This window comes from Tinamus guttatus, unplaced genomic scaffold (assembly GCF_059628265.1).
Source record: "Tinamus guttatus ecotype Peru unplaced genomic scaffold, ASM5962826v1 Tinamus_guttatus_pri_ptg000327l, whole genome shotgun sequence".
Classification (NCBI taxonomy): domain Eukaryota; kingdom Metazoa; phylum Chordata; class Aves; order Tinamiformes; family Tinamidae; genus Tinamus; species Tinamus guttatus.
Genome location: NW_028288861.1, coordinates 2,007,110 through 2,030,000, shown reverse-complemented (window position 1 = coordinate 2,030,000; position 22,891 = coordinate 2,007,110). Strand labels below are relative to the sequence as shown.

Below are 22,891 nucleotides of genomic sequence, written 5' to 3'. Positions count from 1 at the left end.
GATTCCTCCTGCCAGGAGGAACTTCTAGAGGATCCCAAATAAGGAAGAAAAAAAACACAAGAAAGAAGGTAATTTCCTTCCTGTAAGATGATCAAGCTGAAGTATAAGTCTTTTTCTTAAGGATTTGCTTTCACAATTTGCTACTACCTCTTACTACCTCTATAACATTTCTTCAAAAGGTAAAGAGTTTTCCAGGTACTTTTATGCTCTTATGAGGTGGTCTTAAAATTGTATGTTGATCCACCACTATGTTTATGCAAGAGATGCAAGTCCAGTATAGAATAGAAATTTAAGTGTAGAAAAAGATGATGTGTCATAAAATTGATCCTTTCCACTACATATAATCCTACCGATACTATGATTTTTATTTGGATTATGTATATTGCAGTCCAACTGATAAAACTGTAATTTAAAAATACACTACACAGCATGCGCGAGATACATATGAGGCATAGGCGATCTACTTTAAATTCTACATTTGTGGAAGCTATCTTCTTAATATTCATCCAACTTCCCTGGAGTGCATTCGGAATGTAAATTTCACTGGCTAAAGAAAAATGTATCTGCTCTGATTTAAAACAGAAGGAATAATGATTTAACCAGGTGAAACAAGTCATTTTCAACTATATAAAGGCTGCTTAAAGACTGTTAAACCATTTTTTTATTAAAAAAATTCTTAAACATTGTAAACAATTTTGCTAGTGCTATCTGCCACAGTTCTGCTGACATCAAAGGAGATGTGCCAATCAGATGATGTAAATTGGCACCCTTTACACAAACAGAGTTTAGAACTCTCTCTCAAGAATGCCCAAATCAAATAATTAAAAATAAGCACAGTAAATGATATTCACAATTTGCTTCTCTTGTCTCCACATGGCAGACTGATGAACTAAGAGAATCCGTGGAAGAAAAACCTCCAGAGGTACCAAAGACTCCAGAGGCTCATATTAGAGGGTATTTTTTTTTCCCCCAAAAAATATCCATTGAGATCTGTCTTAAATCTGCTTTGGCACAGAGCAGCCCAATAAATTTCTTATGTAGGTTAGTGGGACTTATTTTCTTCCTATAGGCCAAGAAGTAGTGAGGTTGTAGCCAGTTCTGAGTTGTATTTGAATCTACCCCTAATTCATATGGAAATATTAACATAGATCATTTTCAAAATAAAATTGTCCTCTAGAACCTGCAAGTCTCAGGTTCCCATGAAAGTTAAACTCTTTATATTTTTTTCTCACCAAGTTCTTCATACATCCAAACAGTGAAAACATATAGTCATGTCTAGCACAGTTATCACATTCAAACTAAAAGAGAAAGTAATCAAGGCTGTTTTCACATTTCACCTTTACACAAGTATTTCAGAAGAGCCACAGGCTCTCAAATAACAGATAAAAAAGAAAGGTAGAAGCACATGGAAATCCTCCTCTTCTATTACCACACACAGTCAAATATACTGAGGTTAAATCACAAAAGTAAACAAAGTAAACAAGCAACTTATTGGCTATATGTACGTGGGGAAAAAAAAAAAAAAGAAAAAAAAAAAGAAAGCAATGCATTGAAGTTTTTGAACGTATCAACTATATCTTTCGGAATCTCACCAAGATTTTTTCAGTCCCTGATTCACCAATTCTGCTGACATCTTTCCTTCTTCATCCTTTTTTGGTTGATCATCTAACTAGGACAACTGACATGCCCCTTGAAGTGAGCTTCCTCCTTAAAATATGCATTTTGTTTACCTTACTACATCCAGCTAAACATGCTTTTGAACTTCAACTGGACAAACACTTATTGAGTTATGTAATGGACAAGGCAATTTCCAGCAACAACTTCTCCTTTCAAAACCATTTGTTACCAAATGTGCACAAAAATGTGTTAGACTATTTTCAATCTCACTGTGGGAGGAGAAACTCAGTCTTCTTAGTTGGGAAGCGCTAGAACAACTCCCTTAAGTTAGATACCTGAATCGTTATTTCCACTATTGCTCCCACAATATTTAACATGTTGGTGTCCAGAAAAAAATAAAAGGAAAGAAAAATCTATGAGAATCTAAATAAACATGAGAAAAGAACTCAAATTTGATCAAATTATAGAGGTCTGGTATTGAAATTAAGATAGTAAGAAGACTCTCTCTCTCTCTCTTTTGTTCTTAATGTTTACGCTACTGGGTTGAGACTGTGTGCATCATGAGGAAATTGTGAAGAGAGGCCTCAAGAATGGCAGAAATTGAGATTTGGCAGCAGAGAGAAACACTTGAGTTCACGAGCAGAAAAAAAAAAAAAAAAAATCACATTGTGATGGACCAGACCGAGTACTTCATCATTTCACACATGAACAAATAAGCTAAAAACTTCAGTAGACGTATTCAAGTCATAGATGTAAATATGCTACTATCTGTAAAAAATACACTATGTCAGTGTCAAAAATAGTGGCATGAGAGTACAATAAATTCTACAGCTGCAGTTTATTTGTTCATTTCTAGATAGACAAACATTAAGAAACTTTGCCAAGACAAATTGAAGTACAGATAAACTTTTAAACTGCATTAACATATTAGAAGAACATCTGGTGCAAACACTGTCAAGTTTCCATCTTACTTATCCTTAGATAAGTATTTATGGATCGTGTTTCAGTTGCATTGGGATTTTTTATTTATTTTATGAACTATGCTCACAGTTCATAAACGCTCAAGGAATATTCTCACAGAATGGATAATCATGAATAAAGTCTCCGTATAAATTTCTCACCAGCAGCACCGCTTTGCAGTGCATCTACAGGCCCCAGGCCTTGATACATGACGGTACAGTTTGTGTTTACGAAGATAAGAAAGCAGGCTCTATACAACCTGTTGGTTACAGTTAAGTCTTGATAAATCCTCCAATCCACAGGTAAAACAGATTTAAAAGATGAAATAATATTACAAACAACAGTGAGAAATAAAAACATGAAATATACTCGGTAGAAGTATTGCGATACATTCAGCAATGACCCGCACAAACTGGGCTGGTGCTTACTGTGCTGCAAAGAGCTGCAGGAGGGCAAACCATGTAGCATCACATATTCCCAGACAGAATGGCACAGAATCTGTGCTACGTCTGCAAGAAAGATGCACCTTTAAACCCTTACTTATAAAATATGTCTCGAAGCATGAGATCACAAGGACCTTACTGTTCTTTTGCAGTAGGATCCTAAACTTTCCATATATAAATGGAAGGCACGAGGAGAATAGACAAAAATGTAGTGCTTTCGTTTCACCTGGCTACCAAGTGTTTCTAGAGGTAAAGATCAGATCCTGTCAGGGTGAAAGAGATCTCCTATTTTCTTTTTGTCAATGAAACTTAAAAAAAAAATTGAAATATTAGGTAAAACAAAATTATTTGCAAGACAGCAAAAATTAACTCCTGCCAAGTTCTGCTTGGTCTGAAAAGTGGCAAATAACAACTGTAAGATCGATAAGAGCAAGGCGGCATGTTTAATCTCTTCTTAGCCTGTGAGATGAGGTTTACAGAAAGACATAATATATTTTATAACATCAGTCAATATAATTGAAAAAAAATGCCCTGATACCACATAGTCCTGGGCATTTGTGAGTCATAACTGTGGTCAGCAGCATAGCTGTAACTATAACTCTGAAGTATTATATAATCCATTTGCTGACATCAAGATTGACAGGGGTTTCTGCACCAAGTGAACCCAAAAAATTATCACACTTTTTTCTTCTTACATATGAGAAAATCAGTTAGATTGTATCTTAAAACTGTTTACACCTACTTCTTACAGGCAGGAACAGTGCAATTATTATTAAAGAATGTTATGCTCAGAAGAGTAAGAATGTCTGATTTTGCTATAAATACTCTGAATGAAATTTAGAACCTAATTTTATCATGCCAGTGATGTTTGGTGTCTGTCAGACTGAGGTCAGAAGGACATTCTCATGGTATATTTCAAATCTTTAATTTTTGTCCTCACGGTACGGTTGGCAGCATCCTGCAAGGTTCCTACAGAATTAACTGATGCTCTGCTGAGTGATTTGTTGAGCCTGATGCGCGAATACCATAATTTGCATGAACTACCTCCACTTTTCAACTGCCAGCTCTGTACGTAAACACCAGTGCACATCAATCCCAACTTGCAATATCCTGAGTATTACAGTCCTTGGTCTATTCCAAAGTGGAGGAAAATTCTGTACCAAAATACATCACAACTCTTGAGTGTGAAAGAAAACTTTGCAACAGACTGAAAAAATGAGAATTTAATTGTGAAATAATTGCCAAACAAAGGAAAAGCAAAGTCAAATATATAACATAAGGGTATTCACCATTCACTGTTTTGAGATCATTAAACTATTGCTGCTGAAACATGCAAAACAACATTTCATCAAAAAATAATTTTAAATGACTTATGCCAACTATAAAGTTAAAAATATTTATACTTATCACAGTATTTATTTATACTGGAAACAGGTTTAATTCCCAAAACATACTGAAGTACTTTGCTGGCAACCTTGAGTGCTTAATACCTACCTGATATTTAGTCTGAGTAAGTTTCTGAAAACATTCCTAAAGGAGTTTTTAAATTCAGGAAAATTGTTGAGATCATATAAGCCCCATATCTTATATTATTAAATATATTATTTTCAAATGCAAATATGTTGCTTATACATTTATGCATTTTTCTGTAAAACGTTTTATAGGTCTCATGCCTTTTTTATACTGTTTTAGAGAGTAAAATAAGTTATTAAAAATATATAGTACATTTATTGAAAAAAATGTTCTTGTGATTTTACTAGATCAAGTTGGGCAGAATGAACTTTACACCACATAACAATAAAAACATTAAATGAAAAGAGTCTAAATTTCTGCTTCCTTGAGATGTAGATAGGTCTATCTACCAACACTTCCTCCTGCCAGTTAAATATGTTCTCTATGAACTTCTGAAGCAAAATACCTTTCCTGTTCATGTAGGCTATCATTAAAACAAACAAACAAACAAACAAACAAAACAATTCCATGGGCATTATACTAGGTGGGTTGCAGATTGAAAGGAGAATTAGAACAGACACACGCATGTTGCTTGAATCACAGTTTGTGCTATACAGTAATTTGGACTAGGCTTTTGTTATACAAAAGACGAGTTGGTAAGGAAAAGATATACAAATTTGGGCAATGGAAAGTTTAAGATTTAATTAAAATCGGAGTGCTACTAGCTAAGCAAGAGGATATTTCAATGCTGTGTTAATCTGATCAGGAAAAATGTTTACATTTAAACACTCAGTCCATCTCCCTGTGATAGCCTACTGTTTTCATAATTGTTAAAGAGTATATAGGCTTTTTTTTCCCTCCACTTTGAGATGGGAGGGAAAAAGATTTTGCAACTTGTACCTATTTCAATGTGCTCTCTTATAGTTCATAAGAAATAACAAAGATTTCCTACCTTGACGGACTGACTGTAAGGCCCTATATTAGCAGGGGCCCAGTGAGAAATGCTCTGGACGTGCATGAACAGTTTCTCATCTGGCAACATGTCATCAGCTGCAGTGTCACACCTCTGGGCAAGGCAGTCAACGCAGAACAGCACTCCATCGGGTAACAGCGTCTCTACACATACTCTGAAAACACAAGACAACTATCTTTGTCAAAGTTTGCTTGCACCAACTTCCAGCATTTATTCTCCATGTTTTTTGGATACTATGTTACACTATTTTGTGAGGAACATACAACAAAGCTACAGTATCACAGTAACCAGTACTCACATGGTTATCTCCAAATGAATTTGACACTTCTAGCAAGTTAAGTTCCCACTTGGCAATGTCAATTAATATCATAGTCAATGGCCAATATATATATATACACACACACACACATATATATAAAAGAAATCCTGACCGTGCAGCTATTTAGAAGTGCTAAGCAGCCTTCAGACTATGTGTCCATACCAGTATTGCCTTCTTATCCCCACCTGTTTGTCACTGAATCTCCTTCCAATAGTAACCCAGTTTTCTGAACAGCAGCAGCAGTTTACTGCTTCTTCATAGCTTCCTCACACGTTATAATGCAAAATGAATGTATTTTTTTTTTACTATACATTATGTTGTATGACATATACCCATTTATGACAGAACTAAAATCTTACTTAAGCATTTGTCAAAAAAGTTCACTTTTCTTTGCTCCAAGGAAGACCGTGTGTGCCTAGATGGACACACAGGCAGCCTGATGCAGCTGCCCCATGAAAAAGCAGAGGAAAGAAATGGGCATTTCTAAGCCTGAAAAATAATTGCATTTGCAGTCCATGCATAAAAAAGTCATTTAGCTCCCAGCAGGAAACTAACAGAAAATTATTTGTTCTATTTACACAGCATATAATACAATCTTACAAAACTCTTCTTGTTTCTTCCAAGAAAACTACCTTTCTCTCCTCTTGCCCCATGCAAAGGAAGTATTTTTTCCTCATTACCATCATCATAAGGATGGGTGAGTACATTTTCTGCTTGGGCTGGTAAATTTTCAAGACAATTTTGCAAATTTAGTGCAGATCCACACCCCTGAGTCTGTGCTTCTAGCGTATTATTAGCAAGAACTCCCACAGTCAGGTCTCTGTGCATAATGCAATTATGCAGCCATGCAAACTGCCGCATAATTTTTCTTTTGGCCAAAATGCAACATAAATCTGTTTGTTCCACATAAATAATCATAAAAAGCCATTTTCCTGCAACCTCCTAATCTTTCTAGCTGCCATTTTATGGCCTTTCCAAGAAGCAATGAAAGACTATGTGGCCAGCTATGTAAATGTGGAGGCGAAAGACATGCAGCAGCATGAGAAGTAGAGGAAGCTAAATTGAAGGAGGGCTTCAGAAGACTTAAGATACAAAAGACTGGTGATTCACGTTTGTGCATTTCGCAGCTGGGAATAGATGTGTGCTGTTAAGGGACACAAACCTAACCGTCCACCCCTCTGCAGGTTAGTAATCCTGCCCTGCAATTAGCATCCCAAAGAAGCCTCTTCTGGCTCTCTTCTTTAGTCTCCTCTGACACTCAGGTTACCAGGGACTGTTAGGAGAATGTAACTGTATCATGGTACATGTTATCTTAACAATATTTTTTAATTATAACCATATTGTACTTAAAAGTCCACAACTATACTTCATATTCTGTAATAAAAATATAATACATACATTTTATGTTACAAAATTGCTAAACTTAACATAAAACTCCCATTTTATTAGTATTAACTTGATTTGCAGTAAATATATACTGGGAGAGAAAGAATAACTCGCCACGGCAATTTTAACCACAGAAATAATATAGCATTTGCCATATAATTTTGAACAACAACAAAAAAGCATTTCTTACCACTTTTCTTACCACCTAAATACCACCCAACATTAAAAAGCATTTTCCCATGCTGTAAAAAGGTGTCTTATCTAAAATATTAATGAGTATTTCTATTTTAGATAGCCATTTGTATCATAAAAGCCATACAAATTTTTAGCATTTTTTATTTTGCAGGAATTTAATTTTGTGACATTCTCAAATGGTTGCATTTTGTATAAAGTATAGAAAATATAGAAGCACAGATTTTACAAGTTATGGGGATGGATATTAGAAAAAAAAACATGGAAATTTGTTTAAGGAAACCAGTGAGTTCTACACAGATAACTTACTAAAAATTTTACTAGTAATTGTAAGTGAAAGGTATGCTATTAGCCTAAAGAAAGAATAAAACCTTTTTGGCTGAACAAGAGGGTAAAGAGCCTGATTCATTTTAAGAACATTTGTGTAATACTAAACTGACAAAACAAAATATTTTAGAGAACTTGATACACTAACGTTTTAATTAATCTTCTTGATAATTCCTTCTCTTCTTCGCAGTAATGGGACTGAATGCAACAGTGCTACCAATTCTGGTGCAGCTGGTACTGGCTCCAACTCCTCTGTGCCATGTTTCACTGCCTGGTGTAAGCAGCCAGTGTGCCTGAAGTCACAGTTCAGTGAAGATTAACAACGGGCTACAGATCTTTGGAGGGGAAGAAATGAGTACAGTAGTGCAGCCAGCCATAAGCAGGCAAGTTGGAATGTATTCAAAACAGAAAATGCAGGCTGAGAATTAGGAAAGGTTTAGTTTCAGATATATGTCCAAGAAACGGACGAGAAGATGTTTTAGTGGAAAACACAGGTCTGCAAACCTGGCAGAAGTTTTTATACAGAAAGTAATTGGCAGGCTGGTAATACACAAGCAAGGAAAAACAAGCAAACAAAACACTAAAACCCCAAACCATGGGACTGACACTTGCAAAATTTTATACTGCTAATTATACTGCTATAAGAGCACATACGGGGTATATATAAAACTACAGAAAATAGTAAGAATCCCAAACCCTGGTATTTTTGAATTCTTTTGACATTTCGAGCATCTCTGATGCAAATGCCCTAAAAGGCAGCAAAAGTATATTTCTGAGAGACGCACACATTTCTACAAAAGCTTCGTAAGTATGGTACCAATAACACAGGATATTACAATACATCATAAACACACTATAGCAATAGTCTAATCCTACCTTGCTGGTGGACACAAATCAAATTCTGCCACATAAGCTGAATTTATAGCAGTGAAATCATTCATGCTCTTCATATATAGATGTACCAAAATAATATCTTTCAATTTAAATCCCTCTGAAGTCACATTAGCTGCAAGATAAAAATATATAGCTGTAAAAACCAAAACATTCTAAATGTGTGTAGAAGGACAGCAGTCATCTTGTGTTTGTTCAACAAAAACAAATAATAATTAACCAACACTTGCCTACATATGACATACTACCTACCCTCTCATAATATTCATTTTTTCATGAAATTTCTTTTCAAGTCTGTTTTCCAATTACTTAGGGAATATAAATTAATTTTAATCCACCTTCAATAGAAATAAAATATTGCTTTGTCATATCATGCATTAATGTGCACACACACATATCTTTATTGTCACACATATATGTATATATGTGTATGCGTATACTTACACACACGGGTATATTTTTGTGTGTAAATACACACATATACATATATGCATATAAATATGCATGTGGCAGTCCAAATTTCTTGTATCTATATGTTTTATGTAGTATTTTTTTCTTTTCAGCCTATGACAGCTAGTTCTACAACGCCCTTTGAATCACAAAAGTACATAACTGGGAGGAGAGAGTAAGGGATCATTTAATCCATCATCCTCTTCAAAGACAAGATCAAGTATTTATATGCTATTCCATTTTTTTTTTTTAAATCTTACTTCAATAAGCTCTATATGAAAAGAGAGTTATAAATGGCAAGAAAGACAATAGGAAACAGAAGTGGTCAGGGTAGAAACAAGGGAAAAATGATAGCAGAGAAAGAACACTCGAGGAAAGAGCTCAGGAAGGCAGGATTACCTGAATGCGTACAGAGAGAAGATTCGAGCAATAGCACCTAAAGCTACAAGAGACAACATCAATACTGCCGACAGCAGGTAGCCTTCTAGACTAAATTTTCGTGTTGTAAAAATCTATGTATTCTCTTAAAGCCTATAGAGCTTTGCCAACATACAGCTGCACTAGAGCTGTTCTACATTAACCACTGCAGTCCTTGTTATCTTCCATCACCAAAAGAAAAGTTTATTTAAACAGTTTAAGAAAATAGGTGTAAACAATGTACTGAATTTCCTTTCTTCTGGTCATGCTTTTATGGAAGAAATCTATCCACTTTACAGAGGAACTTCATACGGTCCAGAAACAGATTCCCATTTTTGAAGCCTTTCTGGCACTCACCTCTCCAGCGGACATTAAACCAACTAATCCTGCAAAGAAAGGTTAAAAGGAATGTGCCTATTTCTTTCTCATATCATAAAATACCAAACTCCTATACAGACTGTAAATATGAGCTGAGGAAAAGCCTTACACATATCTGCAGATCAGTCAAGTTCTCAGAAGAAAAGCAAAGCAAAAGCAGCATATTGTGTTGCTTGATGGGACCATAATTTATTCTGTTTTCTACACTTTCCTCCAGAAAGGTAAAAAGAAAACACTACCAAGGATGAGAAAATGACATTTTTTCCTGAATTAGAGTACAATACAAGCTACTGCAAGTGATTTGCTGAAAGCAATAGGCTACTGAACTAGTCAGAGACACAATTAGTCTTCTTCCCCTTCTTTTCTGACAGATGTTAACGCAAAATACATAACATTTGTACTAGCAGATTTCCATACAAATTTAATGAGAACCAAATAAAATGTTACAGAACTCTTTTGCTCCAATTTACAGATTATGCCCAGAAGATTTACACTAAATATTGCTGCCCTTCACTAAAGGCTTGATTACATCCACCTTTCTGATTTTCAAGCTATTAAAGTTTAGCTTAAGGGCATTCTACAAAGTATGACTTCCTTGCTTCCTAAAAATTGCTAGGGTTTCTTTATCATTTTATATTCAGTCATGAACTCAGCTTCACAAGCCAAACAAAGATTTTATGGGACAATACATCATGGGAATTCGTGAACAAGAATACTAGTCTACCCATTCAGATACCAAGAATTATTCCCATTTTTATGAATGAAAAAGAAGCTTGCATAAACACGCTTTATTTAAAGTATAAAATGAAGAAAGATGTGAAACAAAATGGAACATTTTGTTTTATATATCAGTATCTTGTAAGAGGGGGATAGTAACAAATTTGGATTCTGTGATTCCCCAGATAGCAGTTTCTCCTTTACATTAAGTATATAACTGAGATTTACTGCTGCTGACCCAATTCTAGATGCCAAAATGTGCAATGGCAACAGCTTTCTAGAAAACTTAATTTTAAATTATGGTAACTGCAACAGTGCTTTAGCAAGTAGACAGTATCCATAGCACACACGCACACTCACACACAGTATTTATTTAAAGAAAGTTAAAAAGCATAAAAATACCGTGAAAATAGTGTTGCGACAGAGATACAAACACAACTCTGGCTTTGAGGGTCTTCAAAAAGGAGGCGGATTAAAATGTATCTAATATTAAAGCTGATCCCAGTTGAAGACGAGCAACAAACCACATTTAAAATTGTAAGAACATACGACAATACAGACTGTTATTAAAATACTGTAGCAAAACCATCATTAATAAAACAGGTAATAGACAAACTGAATAAACACCTTGGAGAGAAGAAAATGTTTCCTTTGCTGCATCTTGAACACTTTTGCCTTCTGATGGAAGAAAATGGGCAGTGAAACCTGAAAACCATTGGTAACCACGAGGGGATTTTCCTGAACTTCCAAATGTCTTAGCTATGGAAAAGGAGGGAAAGCAGTATGATTAGAATGATGGAAATTATCCAGCTAAGAAATAATTACATTGTCTGCATAAGAAGAACTTCTACAAAAATAAATAACAAATTATAAAAACATCTTCAAAATTCATTTACAGACAGGCAGATATAAATTGTGCTGATGTCAAAGCTACCAAACATCATTTCACAAATCCTTCTCCAATGCTGCCTTCAGAATGTCTTTAGTTGATGATTTCAGTATTTTTTCCTCTTCTTTTTTTGCTGACTTTTTTCAGTTTCTCTAGTTGTGCTGATACAGATGTGGCATTGAAAAGCAAAAATTTCAAAACACCTAAATGACACTGGAACAGATTGTCAAAGGTATCTGTTAAATTTTCAAGCAAGTTAGATGGCTTAATCTAATGTACTTAGGCTTTCCACCAGGCACTTGTCTAAATTCAAGTGTCTAAAGACTACTCCATATTAAACACTATAACATAATGAAACTAGATTTTCAGGGAAAGTTCATTGATCTTTGGGTTTAAAACCACAGTGCTGTTGTGGTAGTTTCATGAAATACAACCCGATGAACCCAGGTTTATCTTGCATCAGTTGCTCATGTTTGAGGCAAAGATAACAGCAGGCTTAGAATTAGTTACTGCAGCTCACCTAAAAGACAGTAACTTGTTAAGAAGATAAATTTGATCATGCATACGGTCCTGGGACTGTTTCTACAAATGGGACAGGCCTATAAATGAGAAAAGCAAGTTGGAGGTGTGTTTTTCATTTGCGATTTTGCTTTTCTATTTTTAATTTGAAAACTGTAGAGTTAAGGTACAGGCATTAATACGATCTTTAAAATATTCTATTACAGTAAATTTGGAGTGCTCTCTAATAAAATAAAGATGGGTTATCCTCATGAAAAAGCATTGGAAATGTTCCATTCTTGCAGGCATATAAATACAGAAAATTGAATTGTATTAGGATATCTTTATCTTCAGACCGGCTATTAAAGGTCACAAATATTCTTCTAGGGAACATTCTTACAACACCTTACATCATACTCCCTCAGAAATTAATAATATTACTTTTCTAATGACCGAGTTGTGCGAGACTCACTGAAATTCAGAGAATTATGTTTTATGCTAGACTTCCAGACAACGGGAAGGATTTTCTGTGGTTCATCCTCTTCTGACAAAGGTAAAATATTGACATCATTGCAGCTTAGCTCACAGGAACAGCTACTGATCATCAGCGGGTCTGAAGATCCCTCCTGTTTGACATAAATATTATACAGTAAGCACCCAAACACCATGCCGAAGAGTTAATTAAATCAAACATCATTTAAACGTTCTTGATTTTTGATACTGAAAGAAAAATTACAGGTCAATATATACTTAATCATAGAAGAAGCCATTGAAGAACAGTAATAGGATTCCCAACTATTTGGGCTGCAAGCTAGTCAAATACAACTTGCTCGTGTTGACACCACATGGAATCAAAGTGCAGATTTAGCAGCACATGAGAACCACAGATATGAGAAGGAATCAGAGACCAAGAAAAGAGACAGAAAAAATGTATGATGAATAAAAACCCCATTGATATTTCTGTTCAAAAACTGAATCTTGAGAGAATGAAGCCACTTTACAATTTTGTTTGCCTTTATCTCATAAAAAAGCCTATCCACTTGCAGCAAACTCACTGCATTCTGGGATGCTCAGAGTTCTGAGAAATAGAGAACAGCAAGGAAGTAATTCAAGGTAGCTTTTTCAACAATGTTGTTCAAGGTACTAGGAAGGAAAATAATTCCTTGTGCCTTCTTCCTAAATGCTTTCTTGAGCCCACTAAGAGAAGGCCACTTGGCAGTCTTTCTAGCCCAAAAAGCACCATCAGAACTGTTGCTGTACAGACTTCTGAAATGCTGTGTTTCTTATGTGTTCAACAAGTCATGTAAACACTTAGATTTTTTTTTCCTCCTCCTCCCCTTATTATTTTTTAAAGCAATAATGAGAACCACAACTCTTTGCCATCTGATTTCCCAAGACAGCCTAATCTGCACAGCATGTTGATTTTGGGATCATTAGCTTGGCTAATACTACTTGTTTTCATCTAAAAGCAATAAGAATTATGTCAGAATTTCCCCACAAACCTTAACCAAACATCACTGCATACTGTACCTCCAGATTCTGTCAGTTAATTTGCTTCTCAAATCTCTTAAATTTCATCTAGTGTGCCATATATGTATTTTATTGCAGTTATCTTAAATGCTAAATTCACAAAATGCTGATAAAAACAAAGATAGATAAAAGGAGAGTCAAAAAAAAGCCCAAGAAAGTTAAAAATGGGACAAAATATTAAGAACTTTCAGGAATTCTTAAGGATGAATTAGACACTGTTGAATATCTATGGAATGTAATGCAAAAAACTATGAAATAGGGTATTAATATTAGACACTGAATCACTTGGAAGTTTGTAAATTAAGTAACAACTCCTGAAGCTTGACCCTCTGCATTTTCTGCTTTTTAAAAGGTAGATTTCATCAATCAGGCAAAAAGGGATATGCTAGAAATTACTAAATAATTTTGAATATATACGTTTTCAGGAAAAGTCACCTGTATGTTGTGGATTTGTTTTCCAGAGAAAAAAAAAATCTCACTGTAACTTTAAAAGTTTTCCCTAGATCTTCAGTGAAAACAAGCCTCCCCGCCAAACCTCAAGAAAATACTGCATGCATCAAAAGTCTGTACAGAGAACTCAACATTTACATAAATTTCTGACTTCACTGGAGAGAGAAAGCATCCAGTTAAGTGAAAGCAGCGTGTTTGGGAACTCTCAGGAAAGGCTAAATTACAAAAAGGTCATTACCTATGAGGGGAAACTCAGCTCTGCTGCCTCTAAAGGGGCTCAAGGGGAGTTTTACAAGAGCTGTAAATGCTAAAGCTATGCTCTAAGAGGGCCTGATGTGCTTTGATTGGACCTCATTTTATTCATTCCTCCTAGGAAAGCTTGAAAGTCAAGGCAATAATCTTCTTTATGTGAATCAATTGTACATCAGAGGTTAAAACAAGTCAACTAAACACAACATAATAGTACAAAGATGAAGACTGCAAGTTAGCACAAACGCCACGTGTGCATTCCAAACATACTGGCATCCAGCAGCATCTTTTCCTACTCATCGAATTACACCTACAACTGTTGTCAGTTGATACATTTCGCTGTTACCCAGAGCGCTGTCTGAAAGCCCCTGTCCCCACAGATATGACTACAAAAATAGAGAGCAGGAATATAAATCTGTATTTGAAATAGATATCCAGATGGATCATACCTCAGGAATCAAGAAGAGCCTAAGGAAAGTTTCACAAGATGCTCCTCTATAGAAATATAGAGGCTGTACAGGGCAATCCAGCACTAGTAGTCTTCCTACTTCCTTCTGGCAAATCATTGTTTTATTAAGTTACAAATGTTTTCACTGGCTAATTGTATAACATCCATCATGAAACAGAGAGTTAGCATTGGAACACGTGTCTTCACGTGGATGTTCACCATGTACTGTTGTCACGCACCAACATTACAGAGCCTGCATCACTTACTCTGTAGGTAAGTATGTATAGACACTATATGCTTTGAATGACAGTATCACTCTGCTGCCTTTGGCTTCTTTTTTAAACTACCTGGATTTAAACCTTAATATGAGACAACAATCACTAGACAAAAATTATGTTAACTAGGACAGAATTTTGAACTTGCCAACGCGATGGCCGCTTCGCTTCTTTCAACTGTTGCTCAGCTTTACATTATTTACAAGTTACATTTATATTATTTACATTTACAAATATTTACATTATTACCCTCAAGACAAGAGAGCTGTGAATGCAAGTCTTGTGCTCTATTAAGGACTAGGAACCTCTCTCCTTTACCTAATCTAAAACATTAAATTTATCATGCTATGCAAGCGAATGTGAAAACAGTATCTATCCCAATTTTCTGCCATGTGTAAACTGTTCCTTTAAATAAATTTCTAAACTTATTTATTCATTTATTTGCAAAATATGCTTCATAAAAAAAAAAAAAGGGGGGGGGGGAAGAAGAAGAAGATATAGTACAACAGACCGAATTCACTGCTGACCTGGCCTGACAGAACTCTGTGTAGCTTTAATTTGTATTTCAAATGTCCAAACTTTACGCCACATAGAATTTTCATGTCATTCAGTTGCATCCCCCCTTTTTCCTTACTATGTTAATATTCTACATATATGCAAGTTTATATTAAAATTGTTTCACAGATTTTCACAGAAAAATATATACATACTTGTATATACACACATAGCTGCTCATCTGCAAATCTTCTGAAATTACTAGAAGTAGAAATTCTATGATATCTCTCATGTACATGGAAGACTGTGCAAATAATTAGAGCCTCCTGTTCATTTCAATGGCTACGATATACTATAGTGATCCATTCAAGGCTGAATCCCACCATGCTCCAAATCCATGGATAATTAATCACGTTCAGCAGCAGCACAGGTGCAGGCCTCAGCAGAAGCTTTAGGTGTGGAACCTGGCACTGAGAGAGCAACAGGCTCAATGCCAATATAACTGCAGCTGCCGGACTCTGTTTAGTAGCTATACTCAAACTTTGTACAAATACTGACCTCCCATTCCAGTACATGGTGAAAATATCTAAGAACTTTACATTTAAAAGGTACAGACCACCAAGGAGACTAACTTTCCCTTAATAACTTTCTACCCTGTTTAAAAAAGACCAAGCTGCTATAATGACATTTTAATTAAATTTTGCAGAGAACACAACTTTTCCATCATCCTTTGCAGCAGCAATCTATCTTCCCATTTGTTACACTGTGGTCCCACAACTACTGGGCATTGGGATATTAGCCTAATTCTAGCTTCGAGCCTGCATGCATTTGTGTGTTTAACTGCATTCACCTTGTTTCACTGAGGTGAGTGCGCCCAGAGTATAGTCAAACAAATGCATGTGTGTTCCAAGAACCAAATTGTCTTGTTGGAAAAGCCTGAAGCTACGATGTTGGCTGACAGAACTGGAATTCCATGTATTCCCTTCTTAAAGGGCTTAAATGCGCCACAGAAACAGTTATAAAAGCTAGTCCCAACCAAATACCCAAACTGATAGTTCTCCCACTGAACAGCAATGAGACTATTCTAGAGGAGAGATCTTATAAAAGCTTTCTATAATGAAAGACTATGATAATCTCTTTATTCCTTATGGTCTACCTTCAAAATATAACTCCTTAAAACAAATATAACGAAGGAGACCACAGGCAACTCCCTGCAGTATCAAGTATTGGATACAGTCTCATAGAAAAGTCATTTAGTTAAAATACCTTCTTTATCTGAGAAGAGATGAAAAATAATCTCTATCCTCTAAGAACAGCAGTAAATATGCAACAAAATGAAGTAGAAAAGATTAAAATCCCTTATCTATCGTATTAGTATTTAAAAAAGAATCAGTTTACAATGAAAATAATTTTACACTATTACAATAATATACAATGCTTTGAAAACCTATCTACAACAAGGGTCACTTGTACTCTTATGATTTAGAAGGAAACTAAGGGTTAGCTGGAAGAATTATCATGCAGTCGTGACAAAACAGGGAAAAAAAATGCCACTTGCAAGATATTTCCCAAGTGGACTGCTTAAAAAAAAAAAAAAAAAAAAAAAGCAGAGCATTTTGCAAGATAAGATTTCCTCCCATTCCACTTGAAAATGACTTATATAGCTAAATACTATAGCTAAACTCCTAAAGCTCAAAATACACTTATAAAATACATAGGAAAAATAAATATGAAGCTCCCTTTTCAGCATTTACATTAATTAATAATGCTAGAAGTGAAAAATGAGATAAAATGGAGATTAGCAAAAGTAATTCATGGAAAAAAAGAGAAATGGCTATAAAGTCAAATCAAATCTAACATGCAGGATTGTGCTCCTTTGGTACACAAGGCATGCAAATATTTGCCAGACCCCCTTTCTAACATCTACTGCCAACTGTAAAATCATCAAATTAACTTGTGAGATAGATGTGCTGACCTTTTCCAGGGACAGAAGAGCATGCACGTATATGTATGCTCTGCCTGAGGATTTCAATGTATTTTATAAACAGAAAAAAGACATAAGCCTCACAACCTCAAAGGTGGTGGGCAAATATAATGCAAAAGTACATGGTAAGAAGAAAACAGCAATAGAATAGACATGCTTTTGTTTCTTAACAGGCAGTCAGGCTACTCTTCCGCATCCTCTTGCCACATACAGGTAGGAAACTACCTAAGTCCCTCTAAGTCTGGGCTTGCTGGAGGGTCTGCAGTTCAGAGCCTGCACTGCTTGATGCAGGTGTGTTCTTAACTCACCCGGATAGAGGAGGAAAGCATTCAGAAACCACAAATCTGAGAAAGGGCAAATTTTAGCACACGAATGTTAGTTAATACAATTCATCAGAAATGATGAATGTCATCAGACTTCATCAGAATTATGTCATCAAAAAATGATCACAAAAGGAGTTATCATATCAGCAGAACAAAGCTCCAACAGCTTTACTTTCTCTTTCTGATCATTTGTAAGTTAACATAGCTTAACAGAACATACTAGTAAAATCTGCGGGAAAACTGAAGTGTTTTGCAAACTCATTGTGCTCTCAAAGCACAAAAGAAGAAAAAAAGTGTTTCACTTTTAATTAATTGCAGATTTTATTAATTGAAAGCATTCAAAACTAAACTTGAATACCAAAGCTGATACATTTGAGTATGATACATTTGAAAAATACTGGAAAGTGTTTCAGAAATTGTCTCTCTCGGGCGCCATGGGCAGAGTGGAACTCAAAGCTACACTTTGTCACACTCTTTTAAACATGCAAAGACTGGCTCTTATAGCCAAGTTACAAGACTGATGAAGCTAGATAGCTGTATTATGTACACAGCAACAGTATTTTTTACACTGAAGTAAATGAGGCCTCCATGAATAAGCAGTTTGTAAAGCATCTGTGGAAAAAAGTTATCCTGAGCTGTTTTTATGAAACTTTTAATAATGCTTTAATATTAATATATTATACAAAATCATCTTTTTAGCTTTTTCTCTATTACTGGCAATAAAAGAGGGTGAGAAAAAAAATCCTTCAATTATTATGCAAAACTATGTCTTGAAGTTGCACAGTAATATATTAAACCATAACAGTGAGTAAAATGTTGTGTTCCCCTAGGCATAAGGCCTCATTGTGCTGCCAGAAACAATCTAAAACAAATTTCTGTCCAAGCTTTGTAGTTAAACATGAAGAGGTTTAACTGAAGAAAAAAGAAAAACAAAAAAAGAAGAAAAGACAGTAGAGACTATGGCATGCTAGATATAATTGCATAAGTAAATTCAAAGAATGTAAAATTAACACCTGTGGCACATAAACAAACACACACATAACAAAATAAATACAGAAGTTAAAAATAACTAAAAATAGTGTATTAATGGTTTCTACAAATAAGCTATTTTTATTAATTTCTTTTGAATGGCTGAAACTAAAATTATTTCTTTTAAAATAGAATTTTGTTATACCTCCAGTGATTATTGCAGTGATTATGGCTTTGAGTGGTGAATTACTAATTAATGATTTTTTTTTCCATAAGGTTTGCAAGCACCAGATAGTGAAGTACAGGCATATGCATTTTGATAGCATCTCTACCATTATGCAGTTAAACTGTGCTAACTTAGTAAGTAACACGTTATGAATACAGAGAACCAGTCAATCTTTCCGAGCATAACTTCTTGAAGACCTAGCTTATTTTGCCCTGACATAAAATAAATTAATCTACAGCCAAAAGATTCTAATGCCTTTCCTCCAGAGACAGCTACTGTAGAACACAAACTATTTTCCTTTTCTACTATACAAGACATTAGTTTATATACTAAAATCCAGGCCATCTCGCTGTAAAGCTTACCCTCTCCGAGGGTATGACAGCTTTGTCTACAATGAATTTGAAATATGATTTTCTATAACACTGCTTGAAACCGTGAGGCTTTAACCAAATCTAAAACATCTACATAAGAAGGGGAAAAGAGCTCCTGAATAGATAAAAGTAAAATCTTGATTCTTATATAAAAATGTTATGCATTTTAATACAACTTTTTCGCCTGATTTATGTAAAGTTCTGTGTTTTTCATTTTCGTTAGCCTGTCACATTGTAGTGATGCATGGTACGTTTTAGCATCAAGTTTGCCATGAGCAATAAAGTCACTGCCCTCAAAGAAATATTAATATATTATCACCTCCTTCCCCTCCAATTTTCTTTCATGTGGCCTATTTGGTTTCACTTCACATAGTTGGCTGACATCACTTTCAGTTTCCCACGCAACTATTTAATGTTTCACATTAAAAAAAAAAAAAAACACCCTAAACTAGAACTTGGTAAGATGAAATAGGATGGGTTATATTTTCCAAAGCAATGAATAATGGAAGAAAAATTTAAAATCATTTTATCTATTTTTAAACATAGAATTAAAAAGAAAAGAAAACAAAATGAATTATCTATCAAAAAACTACAGAAAATGAAGTGACTCAAGGGAATAAGAAACGGAAGACGCAACCATTATTATTATGGTAACAACCCTGCATGTAGTGATCTTCAAAGTGTAGATACAAGAAGGCCTATACAAATATGATTACAGCAGTAGCTAGAGGGTCATGAGGCATTTTCTCCAGAAATAAGTGGCATTTAAAGATCATATCTGATAAAAAGCAAGCCACCGAAGAAATCTCCAAATCTTTGGCTTTATGATTTTGTCTGTATTTTATCATTATTTTGGTAGCCATGCAGAGCAAGATAGTTGGGGAAAGCTCTACCTCACTACAGAATTTTTATTGACTGTCCTCATGATCTTCCAAGAGCCTATATATGTCAAAATAATATGAATGTCATGGTGCAGACAGATTTAAAAAAAAAAAAAAAGAAAAAAGAAAAGAAAAAAGTCATTATGTAGAAGTATCTTGCATAGAAAAATGTTATGCCACGAAGCCAGGATGTCTCCAACTGCAGCATCAGCAGGTGGATCAGCAGGTTTTGAAACGAACCACTTGTCACGGGAAGCAGAAGGGAAGGGGCCGCCTCCGGGTCGCAGCCCTGTGCGGAGCTTCCCGGCGCGTCCCACGGAGCTAACGCACCTGGAGGCTGCAAGATGGAAAACGCCACGCAAATATACTGCCTCCTTTCATTCATCTGACACAAGGACACATTTGTGCTGAGCTTTTCGTACGGCAGCTTCTGAAATTCAACTAAATATATACATGGCTATTTTTAAGGACGGATGAGAATATCCAGCTGAATTCCAAACTGAAAAAGCAATAAAAAGAAAGTGGGCACGTAGCTTTGCTATAAAAGAATAGGAAATTTGGAATCTACTTGCCTTATTCTCCAAGTGTAATTTTAAAAAATGAAGGTAAGCCACAGGTGCAAACGCATCAGCTGAATGTAAAACCACTTCTGATGAATCCCTGAAATACAATGTTATTAGCACGATGTTTTAATGTATAATTTTATATACAATTATTAGTCACAGTACAACAATGTAACACATTGAAAAGCTATCAGATATTATTTCCTTTTTATATCAATTAGGAGGAAAAAAAGAGTTTGCCATATAGTGGATTAACAGCACAATTTTATCTTCACTAATTTTAAACCTTCAAAAAGGATAAACTGCACTTCCAGAGACTACTGAGCAATTTAGCTACCTGTAGCCTATGCAAGCATAAATGGTATTATGCTTTAGGTTCTAAAAAATAAGAAGTAAAACAGTCTTTAATGTCATCAACAGAAGATTTTTTAAAAGTTCATTCTTCCTCATTAATGCTCCAGAAATTAGTTCTTAGAGTATTAACACTATATAGTATTTCATGCTGAGAAGCTGATTTGACCATCTTGCATCTGATACTGAAACTACTAGACACAACTCCTTAATGCCAAATGTGTTGGTAACTGATAAATTTCCACTGTGCTGATTCAAATTAGTTGATTTTAGTTTTCATTTTTACAAACACAGTCTGTCGCACTTTGATTGACGAGAGGCAGTATCTGTTATATCCATCTGCATGGTTTTACTGCTTAAGAAAAAGGTAGCTCTAGGAAACAAACATCAGAAGGTGAGAAAATAAAAGCCCCAAAAGAAAACAAAAGCCAATTTCAGTCACAATACAGAAAAAAAAAAAAAAAGAAAAAAAAGAAAAACTGAGAATTATTCTAAGTAAGGCTAAGAACATACTGATAATTTTTCAAACCACAATGCCCTTAATGCCTTCACAGTATTTAAGGAAATCTGACAGGCTTGGGAATTCCAAAAAAGATTTCTAGTAATGCTACATAAAAAACCAGCAAACTAGAAATGGTTGAAGTCTTAACTTCCACTAATGAAAGAGCATAATTAAAAGAAGTTAAAACAAAATTAAGACAAATATCTAGTTTAGAATATGTGGTTTAGAATTAACAAACAAACAGAAAGCCTCCTAAGATTATCATCATAATCACGTTACACAATAATGACAAATACCTTCAACAAATAAAGGTATTCACTTCCTTCTAATAAGCTTCAAAAATAGATTCTTTAAGATTAAAATATTAACTATTCATTTAAGATTCCTCAAAGACAGATCTGTAAGTTTCAAAATAATTCCCTTCAAATGATCATAGTATCTTTTAAATCTAACCAGAAGAAATCTGTTAACAGTAATAGGAAATAGATATCAAAAGAATTAAATCCTAAGACTGCAGTAGGAAAAAAACCTGCAAATTATTCTGTCTATAAATAAAATTTTAATCAGAAAAGTAGGTCTGTTAAATGGCAGTCATGTAGAACAGAACTATGTCTTTATGATCTGCAGAGACATTAATCAATGACAGCTTTAAAAACCCATTTGAGAAAGTCTGAAAGTGCTTGGCACCTCTCAATTACTGAGCATAAGAAAGCTGACACCTGATTACCACCGATTACTAGGGAAAGCCATATAAAACCCATCTCTTGACTCTCGGGTAAGTATTTTGATTGCAAGATCCTCCTTCACTCGTAAATCTTGTTTATTTTCAAATATTTCACTCTGTATTTCACTCAATCATCTTAAGCAAAAAAAAGTCACACTTCCATTTCTTCATAATAAGCAATATCAAGGATAGCTTTTGGTTTTCCAGGTCTAGAAGCTTTCTTTTTTTTTTTCTTTTTTTTTTTTTTTCCTCTCTCTCTCTTTCCAAAGGAAACATTATGGAAACGCATTTTACTACAAGTTTCAAGTGATAAAAGCATACACAAAATATCACTCAAAAGTCTATATGCAAATGATAGGCAAGTTAGATTTTCTCTAACAAAACAGGATTTTCTCCTGTCACCTACATCCTCGTTTCATACAGCTCCACAGCTATACTTCTTTATTCCCCATGCTGTCACAGGATAACCCAAAAGTGAGCATATGTTAGTTAGCACATGGCACTCTCTAAAAGCTTTAAGATGCACAGGGCTTTTTCTAATTCTGCCACCAATCTGCAGTCCCAGGAAGGCCCTGACATTCTTCTGAGATGTTGAAATGTGGTTTTATCACTCAATGTGGTCAAGTACAGAGGTATTTTTC

The 22,891-nt window shown here is 34.9% G+C and overlaps 1 protein-coding gene across 1 annotated transcript in view; it reads right to left on the bottom strand.

Annotated features, from left to right (window-relative positions):
* DPH6 (diphthamine biosynthesis 6) overlaps positions 1 to 22,891 on the bottom strand; it is a 180,535-nt gene that overhangs the window by 91,092 nt on the left and 66,552 nt on the right. Inside the window, exons 8-12 of the mRNA XM_088529290.1 lie at positions 20,683 to 20,770; positions 12,382 to 12,535; positions 11,150 to 11,281; positions 8,546 to 8,675; positions 5,425 to 5,599 (exon numbers count right to left, since the gene is read on the bottom strand). Coding sequence (XP_088385416.1) covers positions 5,425 to 5,599; positions 8,546 to 8,675; positions 11,150 to 11,281; positions 12,382 to 12,535; positions 20,683 to 20,770 — 679 coding nt within the window. The remainder of the gene's footprint in view (positions 1 to 5,424; positions 5,600 to 8,545; positions 8,676 to 11,149; positions 11,282 to 12,381; positions 12,536 to 20,682; positions 20,771 to 22,891) is intronic.